Consider the following 25522-nt stretch of genomic DNA (forward strand, 5'->3'; position numbering starts at 1 on the left):
TTTTGGCTAGCAGCTTTTTTTCTAATGTTCTGGGAGACTGGAGGTAACAGGTCCTAATCTGAGCATATTTTACTCTGAAGTTAAAATTGAGTTCAGATGTCACATGCATTACCAAGTGAGCCTTGAGAGGAAAAAACACTAGATGTTTTGTGAAGAAAATACTTTTTTATATATACTTTTTTTTTTTTTTTTTTTTTTTTTTTCTGGAAGAGCCACTGCAGGAGGCCACAGTTTATCAGCTCTGAGTTCCTGATAAATATATATATATATTAGGATTTTTCAAAATGAAGACAGGGACATAGTCTGAAAACCACATTATCTGGGGTAAACAAAATGTCTCAGGCTATGTACAAACAACGCACCTCTACGGAATTTTCCTGGTATCATTCCCTTTGCTGATATGTTCAATTCAGGAATGGCTTTTTGCAACTCATGACAGTTTGAGGAACACGTAAGTAACATTTCTTGTTACAAAGCATCCTGGAAGGAAGCAGGGAGTTAACAAACATGTAACGCTGATGACTACACTCAAACCCCAGAAAACCTATGTCCTGATAACTCATAATTAGTATGGAAAGAGTGTCCACCTACATCACCTGACAGTGAGTTACAGCAGTTACTACTGGCCAAAATCCACTGTCACAAAACCTGACTGTCATCATCAAATCATAAGATGTGGGACTGTAAAAAAAATCTGAGGTGGCCATCCAAAAGCTGACAGCTACCTATTTGGGGCATAAATAAGCCAACTTGGCCTCTTTTTATCATGTCACGAGGCTAGGAAGTGCCATGAAATCTGATCTTACGGAAAAATAATTTTGCTCTCAATGCTGCTCATCCCAGTCAGAAATATTCCCCCTAAATTTTGTTGGGGAATAGGAGCGCGGCTGCGTTGTGGTGTAGATGAGAACACTGCAAAGCCCCGCTGCGTGTGGAGGATGTTGGCTCTGCAGGGGCTCTTACCCACGTCTCCAGAGGCCGCCCCGCACCGCCAGGAGTGGAAACTTTGGATCAAAACCGTGGTTTTTTGGAGTGTGTTTTACTCGTTTTTAACTGGCCCTCGAACAGCGGCGCGGAGCGCGGGGCTGCGCTCCCCTCGAGCACCCGCTGGGGGCGGCGGGCGCTCAGCCGGCGGGGGGCTTTCGGTGGGGGCAGCGGCCGGGGAGGGCGGGGCGGCATGGCCTGGCACAGCACGGCCCGGTACTGCTCGACACGGCCCGGTACGGCCCGGTAGGGCCGGGTATGGCACGGCTGGGTATGGCTGGGTACGGCCGGGTACTGCCCGTCCCGCCTCAGCCTCCACCCAAGATGGCGGCGGGCCGGGCCCTCAAGCGCCTCACAGCGCCCCCTTCCCCCCCCCCCCCGCTCCCCGTCACCGCGCGCGTCACGGTCCCGCGCAGCGGCGGCGCCGCTCCCCCTCCCCTCCTCCTCCCCCTCCTCCCATTGGCCGGCGGGCGCACGCTCCGCAGCCAATGGGCGGGCGCGGCCGGGCGGCCCAGAGCGAGGCTGCCCCTCCCCCTTCCCCCCCCCCCCCTCCCCTCAGCGCCCTCCCGGCCCGTTCCGCCCGGCCCCGGCGGCAGCGGCGCCCGGAGCAGGCCCGGCGGCGGCGGCGGCCTCGCCTCAGCGGGAAGGGAGCGGAGAGGGAAAAGAAAGGACCGTGAAAGGAAGGGGAAGCGGAGGGGAACCCATCCCGGCCGGTTCGGGCCCGGCAGGCGGCGGAGGAGGCGGCGGAGGAGGCGGAGGAGCCGCGCTCCCCCCCCCCGCCGCCGCCATGGCGGAGCAGGAGAAGCTGGACAACCAGCGCCTCAAGAACTTCAAGAACAAAGGCCGCGACCTGGAGGTAGGGCCCGCGGGCGGCACGGCCGGGCCTGCCCCTGCCCGCATCCGCCTGGCAGGAGGAGGAGGAGGAGGAGATGGGGGGGGGGGGGAGGAAGGCGGAGGCCGCGCTCCGGGGCCGGCCGCGACCGTTGGGCCCCGCCGTGAGGGGCAGCGGCGGCTGCGGGAGGCCCGGCCCGGCCCCGCTCCGCTCCCCGCCGCCACACGGGGCCTCAGCGAGGGGCAGGGCCCGCCGCCAGCCTCGCCGGGCCTCCCCCGGGGCGCTCCGAGCCTCCCCCGATTCCCTGTTATCTCTTTATCACAGAAATAACCACCTCAACCCGCTTTATTTCCCTCTAAACAGGGCGAGCGGCGGTGTTGCACCGCCCGCTTGGGTGGCGGTGGAGGCGGCTGCCCGGCCTGTGAACTTCTGGGCGGCCTCGCCGCTGCGCACGCGTTGGAGGAAGCTCGGCCATGAAGCGGGGGGGAGCAGGGAGTTAGGGCTGCCCTAGGAAACGTTCACGGGGTAAAGCCGGGCACCACGCCTCGCCCAGCAGCCCTCTGTGCATGGTGAGGTTGGGAGCCAGCAGCGGGCCTCGGCCTTCCCGTTCCTGCTTTCCTCTGGCCTCGCTGCGTGTCCCCGTGGTTAGCGTGACACAATATCCTAGCCTTAAACATGACGTGCGGAGCGCGGCATTTTTTTAAATAAAGGCAGCGTTTGAGTTGCTGTCACTGATGAAAACATCTGCCACGTTTCCCGCTTGGGTAATCCAGGCATCAGTAGTACCTCAGTTTGTAACTTTGATCAAACAACTTATTATTCAGTTATATTCAACGCTCAGTGCTGCCAAAAAAGTTGGAAGTGGGAATAATTGCTGCAGTGTTTACTGATGGGGTTGTTAGCTTTGTTAGCAGCTGTTTGTGAAGGTGTTCGTTTGTTTTTGTATAAATTGTTTTGTTATCATCAGATAGATAACTCTAAAAGCAGGGAGAGTTTAGAAGGGTGCACAGGAAAGCACGTGCTAGCACATTAAAAATGAAAGTAAAGGGAAAATAGAGGTTGCAGTACATCACTGTTTTGTATTCTGTGGTGCCTACGTACTGGGGTTCGAGGTAAATCAGCTGAAGTGGGAACGTTCGAGGTGGACACACACACAAAAAACAAACAAACAAAATCAGTTGGGCACTTGTGCCTCAGGAAGGAGGTAGCCTCTGCAGTATTGTTCTGAATTCGCTGAAGCATGTCAGCGGCCTTCAGCACCGCGACAGAAGCCCTGGTCGGCCGTGTTAAATTTGAGATACTGACATCTACCCAACAACTCTTGGAGCATACGCTTGCTACTTAAAATAACTAGCCGGGATGGTTATTTTTCATACAATGGCTCAGGCTTATGGCTATCGCTCGTTAACTGCTTACGCGCCACATGTGTCGTTAGAGGGTGAGGTGTGGGTGATGTCTGCTCCCAGCCAAGTATCCTATGGCAGCAACAGTTGCTAATGAGTATATTCAGCTGGCTCCCAGCGCTGGCGATCCCGCGCTGCTTCTAGCAGAAGGATGGCTTATTTACTTCGCATAGGAAGCCAGCGTTTGATCTTTATCTCTTCCCTTCATCTTGCCTACTTCACTCTTCCCCCGTTTAACCTCTGCTGAAGTTGTGCTTCTAGCCATTAGTTACTTGTGTTCAGCACTGGCGATCCTCCTGTTCTGTGACAGTTGGCCTCCATTTGGCATATCAGAAAACCTGAATTATCCCAGTATTGGGTTTGAGTGCCAAATTCACAGGTAATTCTACAGGCTGTAAGGGTTGGCACGTTGTAAATTACAAACTTCTAAAGTAACATATAAGTGGTTACATATTGCTCAAATCGGCCCATTTATGGTTAAATGCATAGCAGTTGCTGTCACGTTGTGCTTAGCTTCCAGGTCTTACCCCTTCCCAGAAAGGTTATTGTGTATCTTATAAAAGACAGAAAGGGGATTTTCAGTGTTTTAGCCTCAGAAATGCTAAGCGTTTATTTAGCTTTTTGAATACTTACTGAGTTAAAGTTGGGTTTTCATTTTCCAGTCCATATCAACGTGCTTCTAAAAATACAAAGTCTGGCCTTGAAAAAAGAACAAAACCACGTGTTTTATGTGGTGTTTAGCACACTTCCTTCATACAATTAAGCACTGGGTAAACATGCGTGCACGGACATGTCACCTTGTGAGCAATTGCTGCCATGTGCTTTGAGATGACAGATTGGTGACAACATCGGGAATAGAGAAACACAAACGGTTTGCTTGTTCTTATTTATAGTACTGGTTAAGGAAACAATAAAAAGTTTATTATGCTCGGTATCCGAGGGGTCTGTGGCAGGAGAGCAGTAATTTGTAGCTAACACCAGGGCGGTATCTCTGTGTAGTGCTTACGACTCCCAGTTAGGAGGTGCAGGATGCTGCTACGCTCTTCCAAGACTTAAGAATCAGAGCTGGAGGGGGTGGGAAAAATGCACTCTCAGAGTGCAAAGGAGCTTAGCCTTAAAGAGCTGCAGGAATGGTCACTTGCTAATGTCAAAAACCAAAATCATACTGAAAAGAGTGCTTGTTTGTTGTCTTTTAATAAATTATGCAAATGCTTATTTACTAGGAGAGCTAGTTAAGGTAACTTGTACTTTTTTCATCTTTCCTCTTCCGTGAGAAACAGGTTTTACTTGGCCTTGATTTTTTTTTTTCCCTTGAATAAGAATGGATGAGCTGTTTTCTCTGTTTTTGTGGTAAGAAATCTTATTTTCTGACTTTTTTTCTTGTAGTACCATAGACCTTGGAATCGAATACTGGATTTTTCTCTTCGCTACTAAGATAAAGTGCAAGCCGGTCATTGCATCTGCAGTAGACAGAGTTTTGTGAATGAGCTGTTTCTGAGTAGTTCTGTTTGGTGCTGCTTCATGCTGGGGGTCTCAAGTATCGCCTCCCTTCTGGGAGGGGTGGAAAAGATTTTTTTGCTGTTTTTGTTTGATTAAATGTTATATTTTCTTTGCTGATTGTTGCTTTCTGCAGCATTCAAGCTTGATTGACGCTTAGGTTTTCTGAAATGAAACCAAAGCTGTATTTTTTGTGTATTATTCCTTTGGAAAGACTGGAAGAAACTGGTGACTTTATGCTGGCCTTTTCTTCCCTCGCTTGCCTGTGTGGTTGGGTGAGATATTAAGAATCACTTTAATAGTGCCAGCACAGGAGAAGTGTCAAACAGCTTTCTGCTCTGCAACCGAGAGACATGTGATGCAAAATGAGGCCAACGTTGTGATGCAGGGTACTTCAAAACCAGTGTTGGAGCAGCTATTGAGTCTGGGAGCTTTAAGATTAGCTGTGGCAGGACTTTCAAGAGTTGCCACTGGAATTCACTGGGTTTGTAACACCAGTGATGTATTTGGAAACACCAAGGAAGCTTTAGAGGGTTGAAAGGAAGGTGTGTCATGAGAGATACTGGCTCCCAGGTGGTTAGAAGCTTTTCAACCTGTTCTGTGTCCCACACAGAATGCTTTGGTTGCAGTTCCAATAGGAAGGAACTGAAGGAGAGCAGGAATTTCACTCTGAGCTAGTTAAAAATAGGTTCCATCATGCTGACTTGCACTTCTGTGATGAAGCTTACACACTTTGTTTAAAAAGTCATACTTCTCCAGAAAAAAATGAGATTGACACCATGAAGAGTGTCGTTGATTTTCTTTTCTTTCCTTTTTTTTTTTTTTTTTTTTGGAACCGAGAGTCCAGAGCAGGCGGAGTTGCTGAGATGTGTCTTTTGGGTGGCACCTTGTAGAGACTGTTGGCATTAAAATTCCATGGGGTTTTAATCTGTGATCGTGAGAGCAGACTTGATTGCTGTGGTCTGCAAATGAAACAATATAGGAGGGAAATAATAGCTGGAGGAGGATCTAAATCACTTTTCTGGAGTTTTACCAATTCCAGATGTGAGCTTGCAGGCACCTCTGAGGAGTTATTCCCTAGTTCTGCAGTTCAGTGCTGCTCATACCTGTGAAGAACAAGACCGGGTTTTGTAGTCACTGTGCTGGGCAGCCTGGCTTACAGACCAGCCTTCTCAAACTGTGGAGCAGTTAGGCACAGGGCTATAGCAAGTGGTGTCTGACAAAAGCTTGGAAGTGCCGTACAGCCCACGCAAGGTGTTGGAGGCAGCTGGCTGTGCCCCCTTTCCCCTGCTCCCCCGTGGTGTCTGTCGGTGGAGTCGCAGACCAGCCTGGTGCTAACACAGCTTTTGAGGGAGGAAGATGGCTGAAGCAGCTCTGCCCTACAGCAGCTCGTGGCTGTGAGTCCCACTGTAGGAACCGTGCCTTTGGCAAAGCGTTTGCTGGAATGGGGGACATAGGTGAAGTTTGACCGTTAGTTTTATGTATGCTCCCAGACCTTTTTCCTGTTGGAGGTGCACAAACAGCTGCTCAGGTGAAATGCTTTGTAGTAGCATCCCCCCCAAAAGGGTGGAGGCAGACTGTGTGCATGGTAGAGTTGGGTATGTGAGGAGCAGGGATACCGAGAGATGTAGAAGAGGGGTCAGGGCATGTTAGCTGAGAACAAGCTCCAGGTATATGCCAGCATCCTGAGAAAGGGCTGGTAGGTCTGAGCTGGTTCTGAGGGTGGAATGCTTCTGAATCAGGTGCTGCTGTGAAAAACACTGGAACGTGTCAGGATCCTGCAGCTAACACAGGATTTGGGTGATCTGCTGAAGGGCTTGAACGGTAACATTGCTATTGAAGTCTGGCAAGAAGAATCTCTTCTTGCAATCCATCTTTTCTTTATGTATGCTGATTTGTTAGGTTGCCCTAAGTGTAGTGGATGTAAAGATGTTTGTTCATTCTCACTTGTGTGAGATCACAGGGGCTTGGTACAACTCTGCAGTCTTTTTGAGAGGAGTTTTCCTGATTTTATTTTCTACTTGAGCATGCCAGGCCAGTAGGCTTTGGAGAAATTACACCAAACTACATCAGAGGCTGAGAGCAGGAGCCTCCAGCAGGATGCGTGGCTGTAACGTCACAGCGCCTTTCCAAGTCCCCTGCGTCGCAGGTGACATCCAGGAGTGTGGCTGACATCAGGTTCTCTGGAAGGCCAGCAGCACTTTGTGCACAGATAAATGACTGAGAGCTTCTCGCCTTCAGCTCTGTTCTTTGGAGCCACCACTCTTCACTGGGATCCCGGGGTCACGCTCTGCTGGGCTCGAGTTGCACATGGCTCCCTTGGGCACAGCATCCTGCGGCGCCTGCAGCTGCAGGCAGGGACTTCCCCGTGCCCAAGTGGTGTGTGCTCCGTGTTGTGTGCTGCGCAGCGCTGGGCCGTGGGCTGCCCTGTGGCTGTGCCAGCAGCCTGCAGTGAGCGTTTAACAAGTGCACGTGCGGGGAGATAGCTGCTGAAGAAACGTTTATCCTTGCAGCTTCTTCTGTTTTGTGTCAGTATAGACGTGAGTTGGAGCCACTACAAAACGTTAAAGCTTCGTTTCTGTACTTGTAAGAGAAGTATTACAGCATTGCAGAGAACATCCGTTGGTCCAGAGCTGTGTTCATAAAGATTTATTACCAAGTACACTTTTTCCCTCTTTAGACTGCAGTTTTGAGATTCTCACCATTATCTGAAGAGTTCTAAGAAACATTTGAAAAGCTTATCTGCTGTGGAGAGCAAGTCATAGCAGTGAATCTAAGTAGCGTTGGACTCCACTATTACTGCTAGTTTTGTTTGATCCGTTAACATTCTTTGAAGACGTACGTATTTTCTGGCTACTTGCTTTGGTGCTTTTTAGCGTGGGACAGTCAGCGTGTACTTGGTTGTTGTGCCTCTGCCCCGGTGGTTCCAGGTGCCACAGCTGCATTAGGTAGGCACGTGCCTTGCCTTTTATGTCACGGGAAGCTGTTGGGGTGTGGGTGTTCCTCACCGCCTGTTTTTGTCATGCTGTCTTTAGCCTGTTTTTCTCATGATGAACTGCATTTTGGTCCTCAAATGGTGACGGGCTCTACCTCCAAAGCAGTGGGGAACCATGCCTGCTTTTTCACTCCCATCCTTTCTTGCCCCCTTTAACTCCATCCTTCGAGAAGGTAAAGTATCTTGGTCAGAGTCCAAGTTTTGATTCTGATAAAATGTGCATTCAGGATCATAATTATTTTTACTGAAAGTTGAGCCATAAGCCTTACCTTCAGAGCTGTTTCTTGCCACCATCCAGAAGTTCTCCTCGCTGCTCCTCTTCCTCGCATCCTGCATTAATGCAGTCCCTTATGCTCTGGAATTGCCAGTGGCTCAGTAAAAAGGCAGTTGTTTTAATTCTGCTCATTCACTGTAGAGTTTGAAGTATGGAATAAAATCACTATAGACTAGATCAAATGAGTTTTCTTTTCCTGTTTACACTGTGGTAACACGAGCACTAGTAAACCAATTTCTGTGTATGCACAATTCCATCTTCTGGGGACTGTAAATGGGAGACTGTAGAAAACCAAACAGATTTGTTCTTACAGTACCAAGGGTTTTATGTGGCTTTCATTTCTAAATAATATTTTCATAGTTCAACTGTGCTTATTAGGTCTCTTAATTTGAACTTGTTTAGGAACCAATTCCCCAAGGCACAAAGCTAGTTCTGTTTCATGCAGCAGTGAATGTGCACAGCTGAAATCTGTGAATTTACTGCGGTATCTGGGAGAAACAAGTGGTGGTGCGCAGCCTGGCTTTGGGGTGAGGCAGAGCTCCAGTACAACCAGCCGTGTTTCGTGTGGCAGAGGATGCTCACGGGTACACTAGTACGAGGAGCCTGGTAGCATCGTGTGGAAAAGGGCACGCTGTTGTCTGGATCTGCTTATTCTGAAGAATTAATTATTACCAGTTGTTGCTTTAGCAGCTGCACTTTGTTTATACGAAGGATTACCTGCGCAATCTGAACGTCAGCCTGCTTTTTCAGAATAGTTTATAGTTTCTTGAATCAAGAGAGGGTCATGAATACCAGGCAAACTTAGTGTGCTTTGTTACTTTGCCACGGTGCTTGTAATATTTTCAGTGCTGTTCTGTTTTATACGCAGCTCCTTTCAACATCGCCCCTTAAGACAGTTGTTTATTCTCCCATTCAGTATACTTTATTTTTTTAACACGCAGACCTAGGAGAGACAGTTTTATTACGCAATAATACAGAAAAAATAATTATTTCAACTTCCTGTCTGATTGCTACTTCTATAGTGAAAATGAAATCCTGTAAGTACTGTTTAAAGTGCATGAACTTGGAAATAGTTGTGCAAAAGCTTAATCACTTGAAATAGATTCAGAACATAATGTACTTCGGTTTTGATTCTTTTCAGACTATGAGAAGACAAAGGAATGAAGTTGTCGTGGAGTTAAGGAAGGTGAGATGAACTAGTATTGCTTTGACAAAATGGTATTTGGCTATGTTGGCTCTTCAAAAATAAAAATTAAAACAAAACCTGTTGTGTGTTCCGCTGCAGGTCACCAGGAACACCATTGTTAAACTAATTGTCTCTGCTAATTTGCAGAGGTGCTTTGGTTTAGAAGGAAGCTCTAGACTTACCATACCCCGTACTAGAAGCTTTGTATTTCACAGTTTCTGTCCAGAAAAACAGAATTGTATTTGTAATCTACTGAGGAGAATAATTCTTGCTTTTGCAGCAAGGATTTTATTCCTAAGGATTACAACTTTTAAAAGATTTTAAAAGGCTTACCTTTTTTCCTTTCAAACCAGGTGTTATGTCTGGAGACATAAAGCTGTTTTCTTTCCCGAAACTGTTGTTCAGCACTGTTTAGAGTCATTGGAAATATAATTCCTGAGAAATGTAGTCATAACTTGAATTACTTATGGGATGAACAGAAAAGTAGCTTCTGGGAATGGCATTGTCTTGTTACAAATACTGACAAATAAGTTGTAGCGTCAGTGGTGGATATGTGAATATGAAACTTCCAATAAAAGTACAGTTAATGCTGTAGATAAAGTTGGGGAATTTTTCTAAGCAAAAGTGATTTCCAAAATGCGCTCCCCTCTATTGCTTTTTCCAACTTCTTGAACATTGGAGCTTTTAACAGTATCAGTGAAAGAATGTTTATGATGCTGGTTTAAAAAAGAAACTTCTCCATTCTTAACAACCCCCCTTCTCTTTAAGAACAAAAGAGATGAGCATCTTCTGAAGAGGAGAAATGTACCTCATGAGGATATCTGTGAAGATTCTGATATAGATGGTGACTTTAGAGTGGTAAGAATTAACTTAACTTTAAACCATGTCATTACTTTTACTTTGGAGATTTGATTTCTAACTGTTGTTTTATTTATTTTCTAGCAAAACACTTCTTTGGAAGCAATAGTACAGGTAAAAAAAAAAAAAAGAAATTGTTTGTCTGAACATCATGCATCATCACAGTGATAAATACTGAAAGGTTCAAATTCTGTCTTATTTCAGAATGCTTCAAGTGACAACCAGGGTATACAGTTAAGTGCTGTGCAGGCTGCAAGGTAAGACACTCTTCTCAAATATACTATTTTCATTCTTTACCATGTGCTTGAATTCAAACAACGTATTCTGGTTTAATTGGAAAAAGTATGTCATTTACTGATTAAAAAAAATAAACCATTGATAAATAGAACTTCAATAAAATACCTGGTTCTCTGAAGCAGTCAGGATTTTTATGTACAAGGAAATACTAGGATTCACTATAGTTCAGTACTCACAGTACCGTAAAATATAGCTAGCAGGGCTACAAAGACCTTACATTTAAATACAGAAAGAATTGGCAAAATCCTTTATGCTAGTTCTGTTATGGATTAGGCCACTAAAACCACCTCTTGTTTTAAGAGGGATTCTCTGTAGTTGCATGTGTCAAAGCATCCTAGAATACTTGTATAAATTTTGCTTGCATAAATTCAGTATTTAACTGCTGTTTCATGAACCTCCTGCTTTGTCATTGTATTTTTACCCAGTGTGGCTGGGGGATGACAGGAATAACAGGAACAGAAAACTGATAAGAAATGCTTTTTTTAAAAACAAATGTTTAAAAAACACCCTCCCCAAACCTAAATCTTTAATTGGCTATTGTAATAAGAGTTCTCTGCCTGTTTGAGCAGGTGGTTTGTGAATAGTCTGCACTGTGACTGTCTTGTCACTGAGCAAGAAGAAGAAACAAGCTTCTGCTGTTCCTGTCAAAGCAGCCAGGATCGTCTTATCTCCCTTCGTGGGTGGGGGAGGGAGAAGTTGCAGGAGGGTGTAACTGAGTAACTCTGGTGATCTTTATTTTACTGACTGACTAATTCTGAAGTTTATTACTGGAGAAAACATGGTCACTGAAAAAGGCAATGAATATAGTAACTTCATTTTTTCAGTAATTTAGTAATTTCAGTTTGGGGGCTTAGTTATTTTCCCTTCTTATTGAAAAGAAGCCAGTTTCATCTTGGAGATTGAGGTAGATGCTAGGTAAGAAAATTCTCTGCCAGAAGATAGTGCAACACTGGAAAAGTTTGTCCAGGGATGTTGCTGAGTCTCCCTGTATGGAGGTTTCCAAAACTGACCTACACGAAGCCATGACCGACCTGATTAAGCGTTACCAATTGCTGCGCTTTGAACAGAAGGTTGGACTGAACAACCTCCTGAGATCGTTTCTAGTCTTGACTTCTCGTTCTGTGATTTGTCTAAGTCTTGTGTTTTCTTTTCCTAAACAGAAAGCTGCTTTCCAGTGATCGCAATCCACCAATTGATGATCTAATAAAATCTGGAATATTACCTATTTTAGTTCACTGTCTTGAAAGAGATGACAAGTGAGTATTTCTACAACTTGGATTATTAAGTTGTTGCGAGAATTCTGAGAATTTAGCTAACGTGTCTGTGTGTTCTGGTTGAAAACTCATGTTGCAATATTTTTTTTTCTTATTTTGCAGTCCCTCTTTACAGTTTGAAGCTGCCTGGGCTTTGACAAACATTGCATCTGGAACCTCTGAACAAACACAGGCCGTAGTTCAATCTAGTAAGTCCAACAGTATTTGATCATTGATAAAGCATGCAGTGTAGCTTCCACAAAAATAAGAAGATCTGAATGATACTGTAAAGAGCATCCACACTCCTGTTTCTCTGTATCTCAAGCATGTTCACCAATCCATGTGATAGGGTTGGTCCTTTCATGAGATAGCTAGGATGGTTGAAATTGAGTTGTCAATCACAGGCCCGTCGCTGAAGGACCTGCCCATGAAGTCTCCTGCCAGAAGTTCTACTTCTTCTCTGGCAAGCAGCATCAATTGAAGTGCACACCCGCTTTTGTTCTTCATTTTCTCAGATTTTTAAATTCAGTTGGGTTTCATGATGGTGAGTAATCTCTTCTGGGAACTCACGCTTGTAGCAGAGTTACATCTGCTGGTTTTCAAATATTAAAAAGTTTTTTTCTTAAAAAAAAAAAAGAATCTCATCCAGCTCTTCCAAAATCAAGTTGAAGCAAAAACACTACACTGGCCTACGTGTTTTGAGGAATCTGAAGTTTGAGGAGGAATTGTACTTGAAATCTGAATTGCCAAGTACTGCAAGCTATCTTCTGCACTTTTAACGTGGCCTATGTGATCTGAAAAAAAAAAAGGGCAAAACAGAAGTGACATAAGAGCTTCTTCCTTGAGACCCGTGGAAGAATCAAACATGCATTTAAACAAAACTTTGTCTAAAATCCAAAGAAGAAATACTCAAAAATTGCACTACGTGAGATACCGTTATCTTTAATGGTTGGAATTAGCGTTGTATTGCAGTTTGTGCTGCTGATACTGTTAAACATGCTATGCTTCCAACAACAAAAAGACCCAGAGTTATACCAAATTTTGGTTTTCCCACCGCCGCCATTATATATTGACTGCTTTGAATAAAAGTTCCATGTAGTAAGTAATTCTAAAATGTGTGTTGTGCTTTAAGTGATGAAATATCAGTTTCTTCCATGACTGACTGTCTAACCTGAGTGATCGAGGTAGATTGTCTCTTTCATTGTTAGTGCTAAGCAGTTACAGGCTTCTCAACATGTATGTTGTCAGGCATTAAATTGTAAGATAGTAGGTATATACCTCTCTCATAAGAGAGTTCTTAGCACCAGCACCATCTTGTCTGTTAGATGGCTGGGTGGGTTTCATCAGTTCTTAATTGGAAATAAAGGTTAATTATCGACAGCAAATTTGAAGGAATTTAAGGCAGATGACGTCAGTCTAAGGACTTATTTAAAATAAATGTATGCTTTAAGACTGCATAGTTGGCAAGATTGGTTACCCTTGCTTTTACAAACTCTGTTAAGAGCCTATTAATTTCAAGGGTCAAATCCAGGTTTTATTCAAGTATGCATCGTTGCTAATACTTGGAGTTTGCAGTTGCATCTAGAATTTTCTTTAGGAAACCTAATTAGTATATATTGTTCCACACCTCTTGATGACCTAGAGCACTTTTCTTTTTAAACCTAGCTTGTTGACGGATTGAAGATGAGTGCCAATTACAGTAATTATCTTTATGACGGTCTTTGATTTTTAACTAGGTCTGCGTGTATGCTTTATATTAGCTGACCTAATATTTAAAACATACGAAAGTATGTTTTATTTCTTGTAATGATTGTTTTAATTAAAAAATGTGGTCTGTTGTCATTTTTCTGAAAACACTTAATAGTTGTTGAGGATGACTTTTTTCCCTTGTTTATAGGCATTGTAAAATATCTCTTTAGTAGAAAATCTGAATTCTCTTGATGTTGTTTTTTTTTCCCCAAAAAAGTTCTATATTGAAAGTTTTTCTACAAAATACCAGCATCTCTTAAAATTTCATGTGATCTAAAGTAAATGAGTGTTTATTTCAGACTAGACTTTGTCACTAGAGAATCAAGTAAGCAGACACCTCTATTGCTAGGGTTAAAGAAAAGAGCTTAGTTAAGTGTGGTGTGGTGCACACAGAATGTGCTCTAAATAGTGGTTCAGCTTTAGTTTTAAATGTTAGGAGGATTCTGTCTGAGTTAGAAATGTAGCTGCCTTGATGAGTTTGGGGAGTTCGTGTGTTGTCATTTGGAATCTTGTTACTGCTCAATCAACTGGCTCCCTTTTTTTGTCATGTCATGGCAGCATTTGAAATCATCTGTTCTGCAGTGACCTGCTAGGTTGTCCTGGTATGTTGGATGATGGCTCTCAAATTGAGTACTGTCAAAACCTAGTGGTCTAAAATGAGACTTAAAGTTGAGGCTGGGGTATCCATATTAGCTTCCAGGACACCAAGACGACTGCCTTCACAGAAACAGACACTGTTGCAGTACATATACTTTCATAAGGATTGTCAAAAGATGCTGAATGGAGTCCGGAAATATGAGAGGGAAAAATACACAGTGACTTATTTCAGTATCGTCTGGGAAGTTAAAGTTCTGACCAATACTCAACAAAGGGAGAAATTTCTCATGCAGTACTGAGTATTTATTTAAGGATTAAGTATGTCAACTGTTTTATCTTTTGAGAGATGTATTTCTTAACAATTGCATGGACTTGTTTGTATTTTTCAGATGCTGTGCCACTTTTTCTGAGACTGCTGCATTCGCCTCATCAAAATGTTTGCGAACAAGCTGTGTGGGCTTTAGGAAATATCATAGGTTTGTGTTACTCCTGCCACTAAAAACTAAGTTCCTTTTGAAATTAAATGAATAAACTACCTAGGATTTTGTGTTAGAACTTGGAGGTGTACAACTGTAAGATAAAAAGCAGTTGTTGCTGAGAGTCACCCTGTTCTTAACTGATTACTGTTTTCTCTATCGTGCACTAAGGTCGACACACAAAAACATGCCTCCACATTTTCATTGCAGGTGCAGGAAAACAAATTAATGGCAAACGGGCATGCAGATTGTTAGAATGAAAACTTGCTTTAGGTTGTGGAATTTGGCCTCAGTTCGAATACATTGTATAGAATTCTAGATGAGTTGTGATCACTTGGTCTTTTGTTTGATTTTTGGACTTGTGCATACATTATGCTTTACCGCTCAGTGTCCTCGGGTTATCTTTAGGAATTTGCAGCCTGTTTTTAATTTAAGAGGATAATTTTGAGGTGGTTCTTTTTGTGAATGGAATGCGATAATCTTTGTCTTCATACTTCTTTGATATCTTAAACAGGTGATGGACCCCAGTGTAGAGATTACGTTATTAGTCTTGGAGTAGTGAAACCACTGCTGTCCTTTATCAGCCCGTCTATTCCCATAACTTTCTTAAGAAATGTTACTTGGGTCATGGTCAACTTGTGCCGTCACAAAGATCCTCCTCCGCCGATGGAAACCATCCAGGAGGTGACTGAATTACTCACTGCTCAGTCAGTGTAACTAAAGTGAAGCTGAGTGTCTGAATGCCTTAAAAATAACTGTCAAATGCTTCTTTTTCTCCACAGATCCTTCCAGCTCTCTGTGTTTTAATTCACCACACAGATGTAAATGTAAGTAACACCACTTTGAGACGGTTTTGTGTTCTGGTGTAGTTTTCTACGCTAATCACAAAGCTTGCCATACTTGAGTAATTTTCTTCTTTAAAAAGATAAATATGTTCTTTCACATTATGGTAGGATTATTTGGATACCTCTGTTTTTAAGCAACAGTTACAATTTTGCCTTATTTCTCTCTATATTCTTAGAAGTACTTACTTGCATGTGCTTTCCCTACATTTAAGAGTCAGCTTTTCTCTGTGTTTCTAAGTTCACCATGATATGAAATCAGATTACAATTTCACTTGTTTTTCTGTGAGCTTTTATTAATAGATGTACGTAGATTCTTGACTAGCACTTAAACTTGTGGCTGTAATGAAAAACCTGTGTGAACAATTAAGAAAAATGAGTATCTGCTTATATAAAATATTAGATATGTTAGCGAGTATTAGGTGTTGTTAATACACCTGAGACATTAAGTATGGTCAGTAGGTCATTTTAATATTGAAGTAAATGACTTCACTAAAATTAAGAGATTTGTTTAGGCAAGAAGCTGACCTAAGTCAGAACTACTTCAGATTTTATCTTTGCTATAGTGAAATTGTAGCTCAGTTGTTTAAATTACGGCAGCAGTGTTTTTCCAGAATGGTTAAAATGCGAACTGTAATATACTATACGCTAATTCTGTGTATGTGAACAGGTGAAAATGAAGCTTACACAAATATCTTGAAATCATTATATTTGTGGATCAATTAAAAGTTGTTAGCTGAGTCTTTTTTATGTAAGTTGTCACTTGAAATAGCCAGACGTACTGTTGCTGAAATTTGCTTCTCTGTGTGAATACTTAAGCGGAAGAAATTCTAAGTTGCTGTTGTACCAGACTTCGAAAAACTTCTTAGCATTTTTTCTTAAATGTTTTGGTATGATGCCAAGAAAAATAACTTGATCTTACATGATACGTGAACCATTTGCTTTGGAATGCTCAATGCCCCTAGTTTATTTCCTAGGGCTTTCTCGTATTTCCAGGGGACCATCTTTCATATCCCATGTTGTCCAACAGTACTTCATGAAAAGGGCAGATAGATTTGATTTTTTGTTGTTTGGATGGTGCTCCTATCCTTTAGAATTTTAGCTGCAATCAGCAATTTAGATGTTGTTCAGCTGTTTTTAGTCTCTGTATTCTTAGGAGCTAGAACAGGTCAAATAGCATGTCTAGTGCAGAATTATTTAGAGTGAAAGGTGTGAAGTTCGTAGAGCAAAGTAGTTTATGGATATGAATCTGCTGTATTGCATCAGTTCTGGTTTATTATTTTTTTTTGTAAGACTGATACTCCTGTGCTAATTTTAAATGTTTTTTTATGTTAGATATTGGTAGATACAGTCTGGGCGCTTTCATATCTAACGGATGCTGGCAACGAACAGATCCAGATGGTGATAGACTCTGGAATAGTCCCTCATTTGGTTCCTCTTCTCAGTCATCAAGAAGTTAAAGTGCAAGTAAGTTCAGATAGCTTGAAGGAAGCGTTACTCAAAATGCAATACTAGAGAAAGTAGCTGGCTTCTATTTATAGACCGTGTTAAAGTGTAAAAAGTACCTTTTCCTGTGTGGCGTGGCATTGGTATAAATTTTTTTTAACCATTTGAAGGTATAGAATGTGCTCAGAAAAATCTTTGTTCTTTCCATTTAAAAGATTTTTGTTTGAAGGAAGTGAATGTGTTTTGTTTCAGACTGCTGCACTGAGAGCTGTAGGGAACATTGTCACTGGTACCGATGAACAGACACAAGTAGTTCTGAATTGTGAAGCTCTTTCACATTTTCCAGCACTTCTGACACATCCCAAAGAAAAAATTAATAAGGTATGTGCAGAATTTGGACCTGACTGGTAGCTCCTTTATATCTGGCTTAGCTGTCTTGGAACCCACATAATGTAGTGGGGTAGAGATTTGAATAACTAATTACAAAATACCAGCTCATGTCAAGATCAGATAGGGTGGTGATATTTTTTTCTTGAATTTGAGATCTGTAGGAGCATCTCTGTGGAGCTGCGAACTTGTACTTGACAAGAAAGGTTGTTTTCTGATTCTATTAATTTCATAAAAATTCAAGCTTTATCTTGTAATTCTGGCTGTTGACTTAAAAGGTAGAATTCTTGATACATGAAACATCGTTTTAATTAAACTGACTCTCTTGGAAGTGATGAAATAGAGATAATTGGATGTCTCTCTGACTGGCGAGTGTGTGATAAATAGCATTTAAATGGGGTGGGTGGGTGGGGAAGTGTGTGTGTGTGCATGCTTGTATAGAGGCTTTAATTGGGGGCACTGATAATGAAGTGCTGATTCCGGAGTGCATCTGAGGCATGTTGCTAAATTCTGGGGTCCTGTTTTCCGACATTGCCGATGATTAAAGCCCAAAACAAGCTCACCAAGACAGGCCTAGGCATCTTAAATCTCTAACAGGTTCATTAATGGAAGTGATCCTGTGATCTGATCCAAGAGACTCAGTTGAATTTTCAAGTGCAGAAATGTGTGAATTTCTGAATCTCATTTTGAGAGAAATACTTGTCCAAAAAGTTGTCATCCTCGTTAAGTTGAGAGGAGAGGGGAACCGAGAGTGATGGGAAGTTTATGGCAACAAAGTGTATCAGCTGTAAGACTGGGGGGCATTCTCCTAAGAGAGGGAAAAACTGTTGCCTTAAACATTTTCCTAGACACCTCCATTTCTGTTGTTGAAGGGGTGTCTTGGGCTAATAGAAGGGTCCTACAACTTCACAGTATTCCTGAAAAAACAAGCATTTAAATGATAGGTAGTGCATTTTCTTGATGAGTGACACAAACGAGAAATGTTGTGGAGCAGGTAGAATACATCTCCTACCACTTGTTTGGAAAATGTGCTAGTTTGTATTTTGGAGCTTTTCTGACCATCAGCTGAAAACTGCTGTACCATCCTCAGTAACAGAATCAATTATAAATGCTCATATGTAGCCTTGTTAAATACTTTTTTACTACTTAGTCTGTGGATTTGGGGTTGTAACTTGGTTACAGGGAAAGACTGAAGAGTATTGCAGTATTTCCCAAGGCGAGACTTTGTTTCCTATAAATCTAGCTTGCATTAGGAATACAGAAATGCACAATCATTTCTTAATTGTTTGAGTATTGCGTGAATTGCAGACCCAAAAATATGAAAGTAAAAACTTACTGGTGGAAATAAAATACAGTGTACAATAGTATCTGAATTAATGATTTCTCAAATTTTTTTATTTTGCAGGAAGCAGTGTGGTTCCTATCTAACATCACTGCAGGGAATCAGCAGCAAGTTCAGGCAGTAATAGATGCAAACCTTGTTCCAATGATAATACATCTTCTAGATAAGGTTAGATAACAAGAAGGATTTAACTGTTCGTTTCCTGAAGTGGGGAAAATGACACTGAATTAATTGATTTGTTTTACATAGTACTGTGAATTTGGGGGGGGTAATGATAATCTCTACGCTTGAGCATTTTCATATGTTGCAAGGTGTACATTACTGTTTTGGATGATCTTTCACAAACAGCCGTGAGGAGGTGCACGTTGAATGTATTAGGGGAAAGAAGCAGATTGATCCTTCTTGGTTCCTTCTTAGTCTTGTTTATTTTTTTTATCTCTGTAAAGACTGGGAGCAGAATTCTGTGCCCAAATGTAACACAAAGAGGTATGGATGGGGAACAGTGAGGTCGTTCCCAATGTTTTGCCAGAGTTTAAGGACTTAATTCTCCTTTTTGTTTCCCCTGCCTTATCTGGAAACCTAAAAACAAGCTCAACAGTTACATTTATTAACGTGTTCATTTGTGACATTTATCAAGTCTGAGAGTAGACCGAGTAATGATACCATAATAATAGGTCATGGAATGGGAATGTCCTGTCCATTTCTTTAACAAGTAAACCTATCAGCAAAAAGTGGATGGGTGTAGAAACTAACTGTGGATGGTGTTCAGTTGTTTATTTGCAGAAATGGCAACATGCTGTGTGCCTGCATAGATGTACGCTGCTTTTCAGTGATCCGTTAGGTTGTTATTAAATAGTGAATTCACGTAGTTGCTATCAAACACTTCTGAATGCTTTTCTCATGCTTTTCCAGTTTCTCACTGCTTGTTGAGTACCAGGGCTTGAATGCTAATCAGTCATCGTTCTGGGCTTCAAATACCTGTTTTGGATTTCAAATGTAGAACCTTGGTGTCTTTTAAAACACTAGTTTCCAAACTGCATTGTGTTTCCAAGGATCTGCCTTATGAGAAAAAAGGGAGCTAACAGCATGCTTTCTAATGGGAACAGTACCACGTTATTACCTTTCAAAAGTTTCCTACTTTTTGCTTTACCCATGACTTGATTTTTGTTTCCTGAAGTGTGGAAGGGAGCTGGAAATACCAATCTTACGATGATTTCAGCCAAGACTGAAGAAATACTTGTCTTTTCCCTGAATTAACGCATTCATAAATGCTAACTTATTGGACACGGAGAAAAGCACGAGACACTTCTTTTTTCAAAAAAATAAAAAATAAAATGTTGACTAACTTCAGAAGCAGACAGTGTGTACTAATACAGTACACAGGGTATGTTTATCAAAATGGACACTCGTCACTTATCGCTCCCTGTAATATATGGCAGCTGTTGATAAGGAATGTGAGAGAGGGGGGTGCTATTTTTTTCTTTACTGTGCTACAAACAAATTTCCCGGGGAAGATCAATAAAAACATGGTTGCAGGGATGGGATGAACACAATGTGAGTAGACTCAAACGTCTACAGGATCTGTTAGTTAACCTCCTTCCTAAATGAAAACTGATATGGTGTTACCGTGGAGAGTTGAAGCTTTTACTGAAATATCATGTCACATAAGAACTGGAATGTTTACTTCTATTTACTATTGTAATTCCAGGGTGACTTTGGTACCCAGAAAGAAGCTGCTTGGGCAATAAGCAACTTAACAATCAGCGGAAGAAAAGACCAAGTGAGTCAAACCTTAAGAAAAGGTCCTTAGACTTCTGTGCCAGGATTATGAATGTGTAGACTACTCTCCAGTTCAGTAATTTTTCCCCTCTTCCACAAGGGATTTAGGAGTGAATTTAGTTCCTCTTTTTGGAATGAACTGAGATCAGGCATATCAGTGGGGATTTGAGTGGAGACACTTCTATTGAGACGGGGCCTAGTAGCGATGAATAATTGCATTCAGGCTCTGATAAGAATCTTGGTCATTTGGCACTAGTATCTCTTTTTCCATTTTTTTTCCCCGTTTGGTTAAGAATGTGATAATTATAATGATGGCAGCCACTGAGCAGAAATATACTAGCTCTACATACTAGAAATATACTTGTTAACTCAGATTATTAAATTGAGGGTGTGTGTCTTTCAAAGATGAGGTTAAAACTTTTCTAATACTGAAAAATTTACAGTATCTAGTACTTGTTTAAGCAATATACAAATATATTGCTATAATAATATAATGTACCCAAATAACATAATTCATAGATGTTACCTTCTCATGCTATAAAAAAAATCTGAAAGTGGCTGCTACAAACTAGTCTTAATCCTGTTTGGTAACTGAGTGCTTTGATTTCATGAAATTTGTCTGCTTGTATGCTTCTGGCGTATTGTTCGTCACACTCCTGAGATCACTACTTGTTTTTTTTCCCCCTAGGTGGCATACTTAATTCAACAAAATGTAATTCCTCCCTTTTGCAATTTGCTAACAGTGAAAGATGCACAGGTAGTGCAAGTGGTTCTGGATGGACTAAGTAATATATTAAAAATGGCTGAAGATGAAGCAGAAACCATAGCCAATCTTATAGAAGAGTGTGGAGGTATGGTGCTTAACTGTTTTCATACTGTTTTGCAGAAATGGATTGTTTAGCCTCCTACCACATGCCCTTGTGTGTATTGGCACAGATGTTTTAAGCAAATTATTCATGTGTGCACTCTGCACCTGTCTGCCAATAACTTATAGCAGGTAGCTCCAATAGGATATATAATCAAGCTACAGATCAGTAGCTGGCATGTATTGCCATTTCCAAAAGCACGTGGATTTGGAATGTCACGGGTCATGGCAACCAAACCAGGTGTTGCAAAGATGCTCCTAGGGAAAAGGGAGTATGACCTAGTGCTTACTGCCCTGGTCTTCCCCCTTATCTCCAAAGATTCCCCCAGCCACTCATAGGGGGAGGAGAAGAGAACACAATCATTGCTGGAATTGACTTTACGACTTTTTGTTGCAGTATGACCAGATGTACTTTTTTGTTGTATAGGATGTATTCCTCAACCTCTGATAGACTTCGCTGAATCTCTAAGAAGCTTTTATGCTTAAGCATGTCAAGCGGGCTTTAATAGCATTTTACTGAGATTCACTTTATGCCTAGGTTTGTTTTTAATGATTTTGTATGATGCAGCCTTGTGGAGAGGGATGTTTTTTTGTCTGAACTTAGTATTTTAACTTGACTGTTTTTTGTGTGTTTCCTGTAGGCCTGGAGAAAATTGAACAGCTACAAAATCATGAAAATGAAGACATCTACAAACTGGCTTATGAGATCATTGATCAGTTCTTCTCTTCAGATGATGTAAGTGTGTTATAGCTCTGAAATCTGTTTTTGTAATCATTTGGTTGTTTTCATAGATGAGGTTCCAAAGGGCGACTACAGCTCTAAAGACTGCTTTATAGAGCAGCGCTTGTTCATTTTTTTCCAGAATCTTTTTCTACCCAATTCACTGAGCACTTACAATACCACTGTACATGTATGCAAAATTACAGACTTATTTCAGGGCATTCATTGAAACTGTAGCTAGCATTCTTTATTAAAATTCCATCAGACCAGTACTGACAGAATATAAAATTAATTCTAAATATGATTAAATAAAAATCTGAAATGGGCTATTAAGCTCATGGAATTTTTAACTTGATGCCACAGCTTTTCTGAATAGTTGATTATAGGCAATGATGAGAGGCTTCTAGGATTTTGAAGGACATCTGTCTAAATAAATAAAAAGCCTTGTCCTGATCTGTATTCCTGAGTGGTGCAGTTGCATAGATAGCAGAAATAGGATGAGTTTTCATGTAAACAGCCTGCTGGATGTTACCACCGCAACCGATGAATATGAATTTCTCTGGCCTTAAGGAGGACAACATTATTATGCTGAAAGTTTGCCTTCACTGTTTGGAGTACTTGCCTAGATGTTGTGCTTATGACCATGGATTCTGAAAAACTTGCCTGTTCTTAGTCTGGATGAGAAAAGCATTGTGTTGTCCACCGGCATCCTAAAGTGTCATAGCATTGGATTAGCTGGTGTCAATAGCATGAACTGGTTGCTTAAAACTTCATCCGAGTCAGTGACGAATGAGCCTGTTGCATAAACCTGAGGCATATCTTCCATTCTTCATGATGATGTATCTAAAGCTCTGATAGGCAATTTAAGCTGCATCCTGAGGGAATGAAACAATAGCCTTCAAGTAGTTCTCTGAACTGCCAGCTTCTAAGCTTGGTTTTCACATCTGATAAGCTCCCTGCTGACTTGTGTACCAAGTCTGAGATTCTGCTGCTTAAGAAAAAAAAGATTCTGAATAGTAATTGCAGAGGTAGGTGTCAAGTGAAAATAATGGTGCATCAAGTGAAAATAAAGATGGGCTGATCAAGGATGTTGTTTTCAGCTTAAACATGTAATATAAACCAAAAAAGGGTTTTAGATTTATATGCACTTTAAATCATAAAACAAGCTAACTGCGTAGAACGGGAATACAATAACTTCAGTCTGCATCATGAAACGAGGGTTTTCGTGTTGGCCGAACAGCTTTCAGGAACGGACTGCAGCAGAAATGGTAAAACTTGGTAGGGCATGTTTGCAAGTAGAGATGTGTGTGTTTGTTTGTTTGTTTTTTTGCTAGAGTCCCACTTCTATACAAACAGTAATACAGAGGTCCCTCTTAGGAACTCAGATTTTGTGTATACCACAGGACTAGGAATTCAATGTGGTGCCAATTTGGTAACTTGTATACCACCTATTTAAATTGAAACTGCAGTTTCAGCTTATTCCTCACTTGCTTTAGTGATATTGGTTGCTTCTAAGAACAGTGACACTTTATAAACTGGCAGTAACTATGATGTTTGACTGACTGAATGCTTGCCAGGAGTGAGAACTTCCTAAGTGAGACTACTGGGTGCTACATGGCCCATCTACTAAATAAAATCTAAACCATTTCAGGCTAACTTACTTTGTCATAATGGTACTCGTACTAAGCTGAGAAAGATCAACAAGAATTTATGCAATGAAGGAGATCAGTTGAAGAGATAAGTTCTTTAAGATTATCTGTCTCTTTTTAGTGAGACTTTTGTGTTCCTGCTCATTCTTACGGTGTTCTTGTTCTTTCAACAGATTGATGAAGATCCTAGCCTTGTACCAGAAGCAATACAAGGCGGAACGTTTGGTTTCAATTCATCTGCCAATGTACCAGCAGAAGGGTTCCAGTTTTAGAGTGGTATTTTGGAAGTTAGGTACAATGCAGCACTGAATAAAAAAAAAAAAGGTTTGATCCATCAATCTTGGCTCATGGGATCCGCTGCTGCATTAAATCGGGAAAGAAAATGTGAAGATTTCATTTGGAATCACAGAAAAGCCCAAATGAAGTCAAGATGGCGAGTGGGTGCGAGTGAGAATGAGTGGCAAAATGTAATGAAAAACTTCACACTGAATGCTTATTTAGATCGTTCAAAGAAAAAGGGCTACAGGTCAAAGATCTTCAGTGCCTGAGAAGGAACAATGACTTACTAGAGCAATTGGGGGGAAATGCAGTACTATCATCATCAAGCCTTGTAAGCATAAGAGAATAGGATGCCCATATAAGTCCAAGGAGAATGAGCCCAGGCCTTGCTATGAAGCACCGTGTGAATGGACAACATTGAATGAATGTCTGGACTCGATGCTGTGGAGCCAGGCTCATGTTTCAAATCTGGGGCTCTTCAGTCATGAAGCAGACTCCTAGTCCTGGAGTGGCGTGTGTACGAGAGTATGGTTGTGATGCTGTATGTGAACGCATGCAAGCTTGATTCGCCTTCAGGGGGCTGATAATAAACCTAGTAAATCATCAAAATGAGTTCATAAGTGTTAACTTACACTGGACACAAAAACAAAGACCGGTTTAGCAGCAGACTCTGGTTTACTCCTGCAGCCTGTGTTTCTTTTTTTGTTGTTTTTTTTCCCCTCTTATTTTTCTTTTAGTTATTTTTAAGTTCTTTCCTGTATGGCTTATTAGTTATTTGTAAAGTCAGAATTTCAGGAAGGCTTCCCTGTGCATTTGCACCAGATGAATGTTTGATGTTATGAAAAGCTTTCCATATCATCAAAACTAATTTGTAGATTTTTGCATGAAAAAAATCATACATTTCCCTTCAAATAGACTGTGTTGCAGTACACAAGTTACCATAATAGTAGAAAGCAGTAAAATGTGGTAATAAAATCTCATCCTTTTCATTTTCAAAGATAACATGAAGACCTTTGCATGTGGTAATCTACAGCATAGTTCATTTTTAGATTTCGTTGAGTCCTGTAACCAAATGTTTCCGTTGTGGTAGAATACCGTGCTGTGTTTCAATGTTACTTGTTTTCAAACTTTGTTTTCTATGAAAATGATATGGAAACTTCTAAAAATGAAATTTGGTGCATATGTACTGCCGAATAAAGACCGAAAAGAGGTGTGAATAGATGTACAAATCAAGTCATGGTTTGAACACCTTTAATATGCCTAATCCAATTGTTTTAGACTCTTTTTATCTTAGATGTAGGCAGCCATGAACAATCTATTTTGAGCCACTTTAGAGAGAACTTTGTATTTTTAAAACTTGCACAAAAGGGATGCAAGTGTTTTTATAATTGGAGTAATGCCTCAGTTTTGAGGTTCTGCACACTAAATTAAAGGTGACATTACAAATTTGTACAAAATGAACTCTTTATAAGGTGGCTCATTGTAGGAAATGCTGTGCCTTCCCCTTTGAGCACAAGTGTTGCATGAACAACAGTTTGCTATAATAAAACATACCAGATTAGCCACCATTAGCATCTATATCTACCTTGTGTTTTAAAATCAACTGGTAATTCTGAAACACTGTAGAATGGATAAAGATTATTTTGTGATCATAACTCTTTGTTGGACTAGAGTATTTTTGCAGCATTCCTTGTCATCAGAAACATGGTTAAAGTTTAAAACTAGAAGCAGCGGAAACTAGCTTGTGAAATTTATCCAAGTAGAGTGCAGGCTAGGCTGTCTTGGGGAAATAAACATTAAAACTTGCAACA

The 25522-nt window shown here is 41.3% G+C and overlaps 1 protein-coding gene and 1 non-coding gene across 3 annotated transcripts; both read left to right on the top strand.

The window, feature by feature from the left end:
- The first annotated feature begins 1557 nt into the window (after positions 1-1557).
- Positions 1558-25522, top strand: KPNA4 (karyopherin subunit alpha 4). Of its 2 annotated transcripts, none has more exons than XM_035334403.1 (17): positions 1558-1840; positions 9127-9171; positions 9940-10029; positions 10114-10143; positions 10234-10286; positions 11487-11582; positions 11703-11788; positions 14315-14401; positions 14916-15085; positions 15184-15228; positions 16579-16710; positions 16942-17070; positions 18482-18586; positions 20127-20198; positions 20886-21048; positions 21704-21798; positions 23606-25522. In XM_035334403.1, exons 1-17 carry the CDS (start codon positions 1772-1774, stop codon positions 23702-23704), a joined length of 1566 nt encoding a protein of 521 aa, XP_035190294.1. In that variant the 5' UTR covers positions 1558-1771; the 3' UTR covers positions 23705-25522. The 2 variants fall into 2 exon arrangements, with proteins under 2 accessions (XP_035190294.1, XP_035190295.1); XM_035334404.1 differs by having other exon boundaries at positions 10117-10143.
- LOC118171845 lies at positions 17403-17709 on the top strand. The gene has a single exon (XR_004753426.1).

Source organism: Oxyura jamaicensis, chromosome 9, assembly GCF_011077185.1.
Source record: "Oxyura jamaicensis isolate SHBP4307 breed ruddy duck chromosome 9, BPBGC_Ojam_1.0, whole genome shotgun sequence".
Classification (NCBI taxonomy): domain Eukaryota; kingdom Metazoa; phylum Chordata; class Aves; order Anseriformes; family Anatidae; genus Oxyura; species Oxyura jamaicensis.

Bases quoted from the DNA above. Each gene is read 5' to 3' on its own strand.
- KPNA4 (XM_035334403.1), top strand. From the start codon at position 1,772: ATGGCGGAGCAGGAGAAGCTGGACAACCAGCGCCTCAAGAACTTCAAG. The intron at 15,229-16,578 runs GTAAGTAACACC...TTTTTATGTTAG, and splicing joins TTCACCACACAGATGTAAAT to ATATTGGTAGATACAGTCTG. The intron at 20,199-20,885 runs GTGAGTCAAACC...TTTTCCCCCTAG, and splicing joins TCAGCGGAAGAAAAGACCAA to GTGGCATACTTAATTCAACA.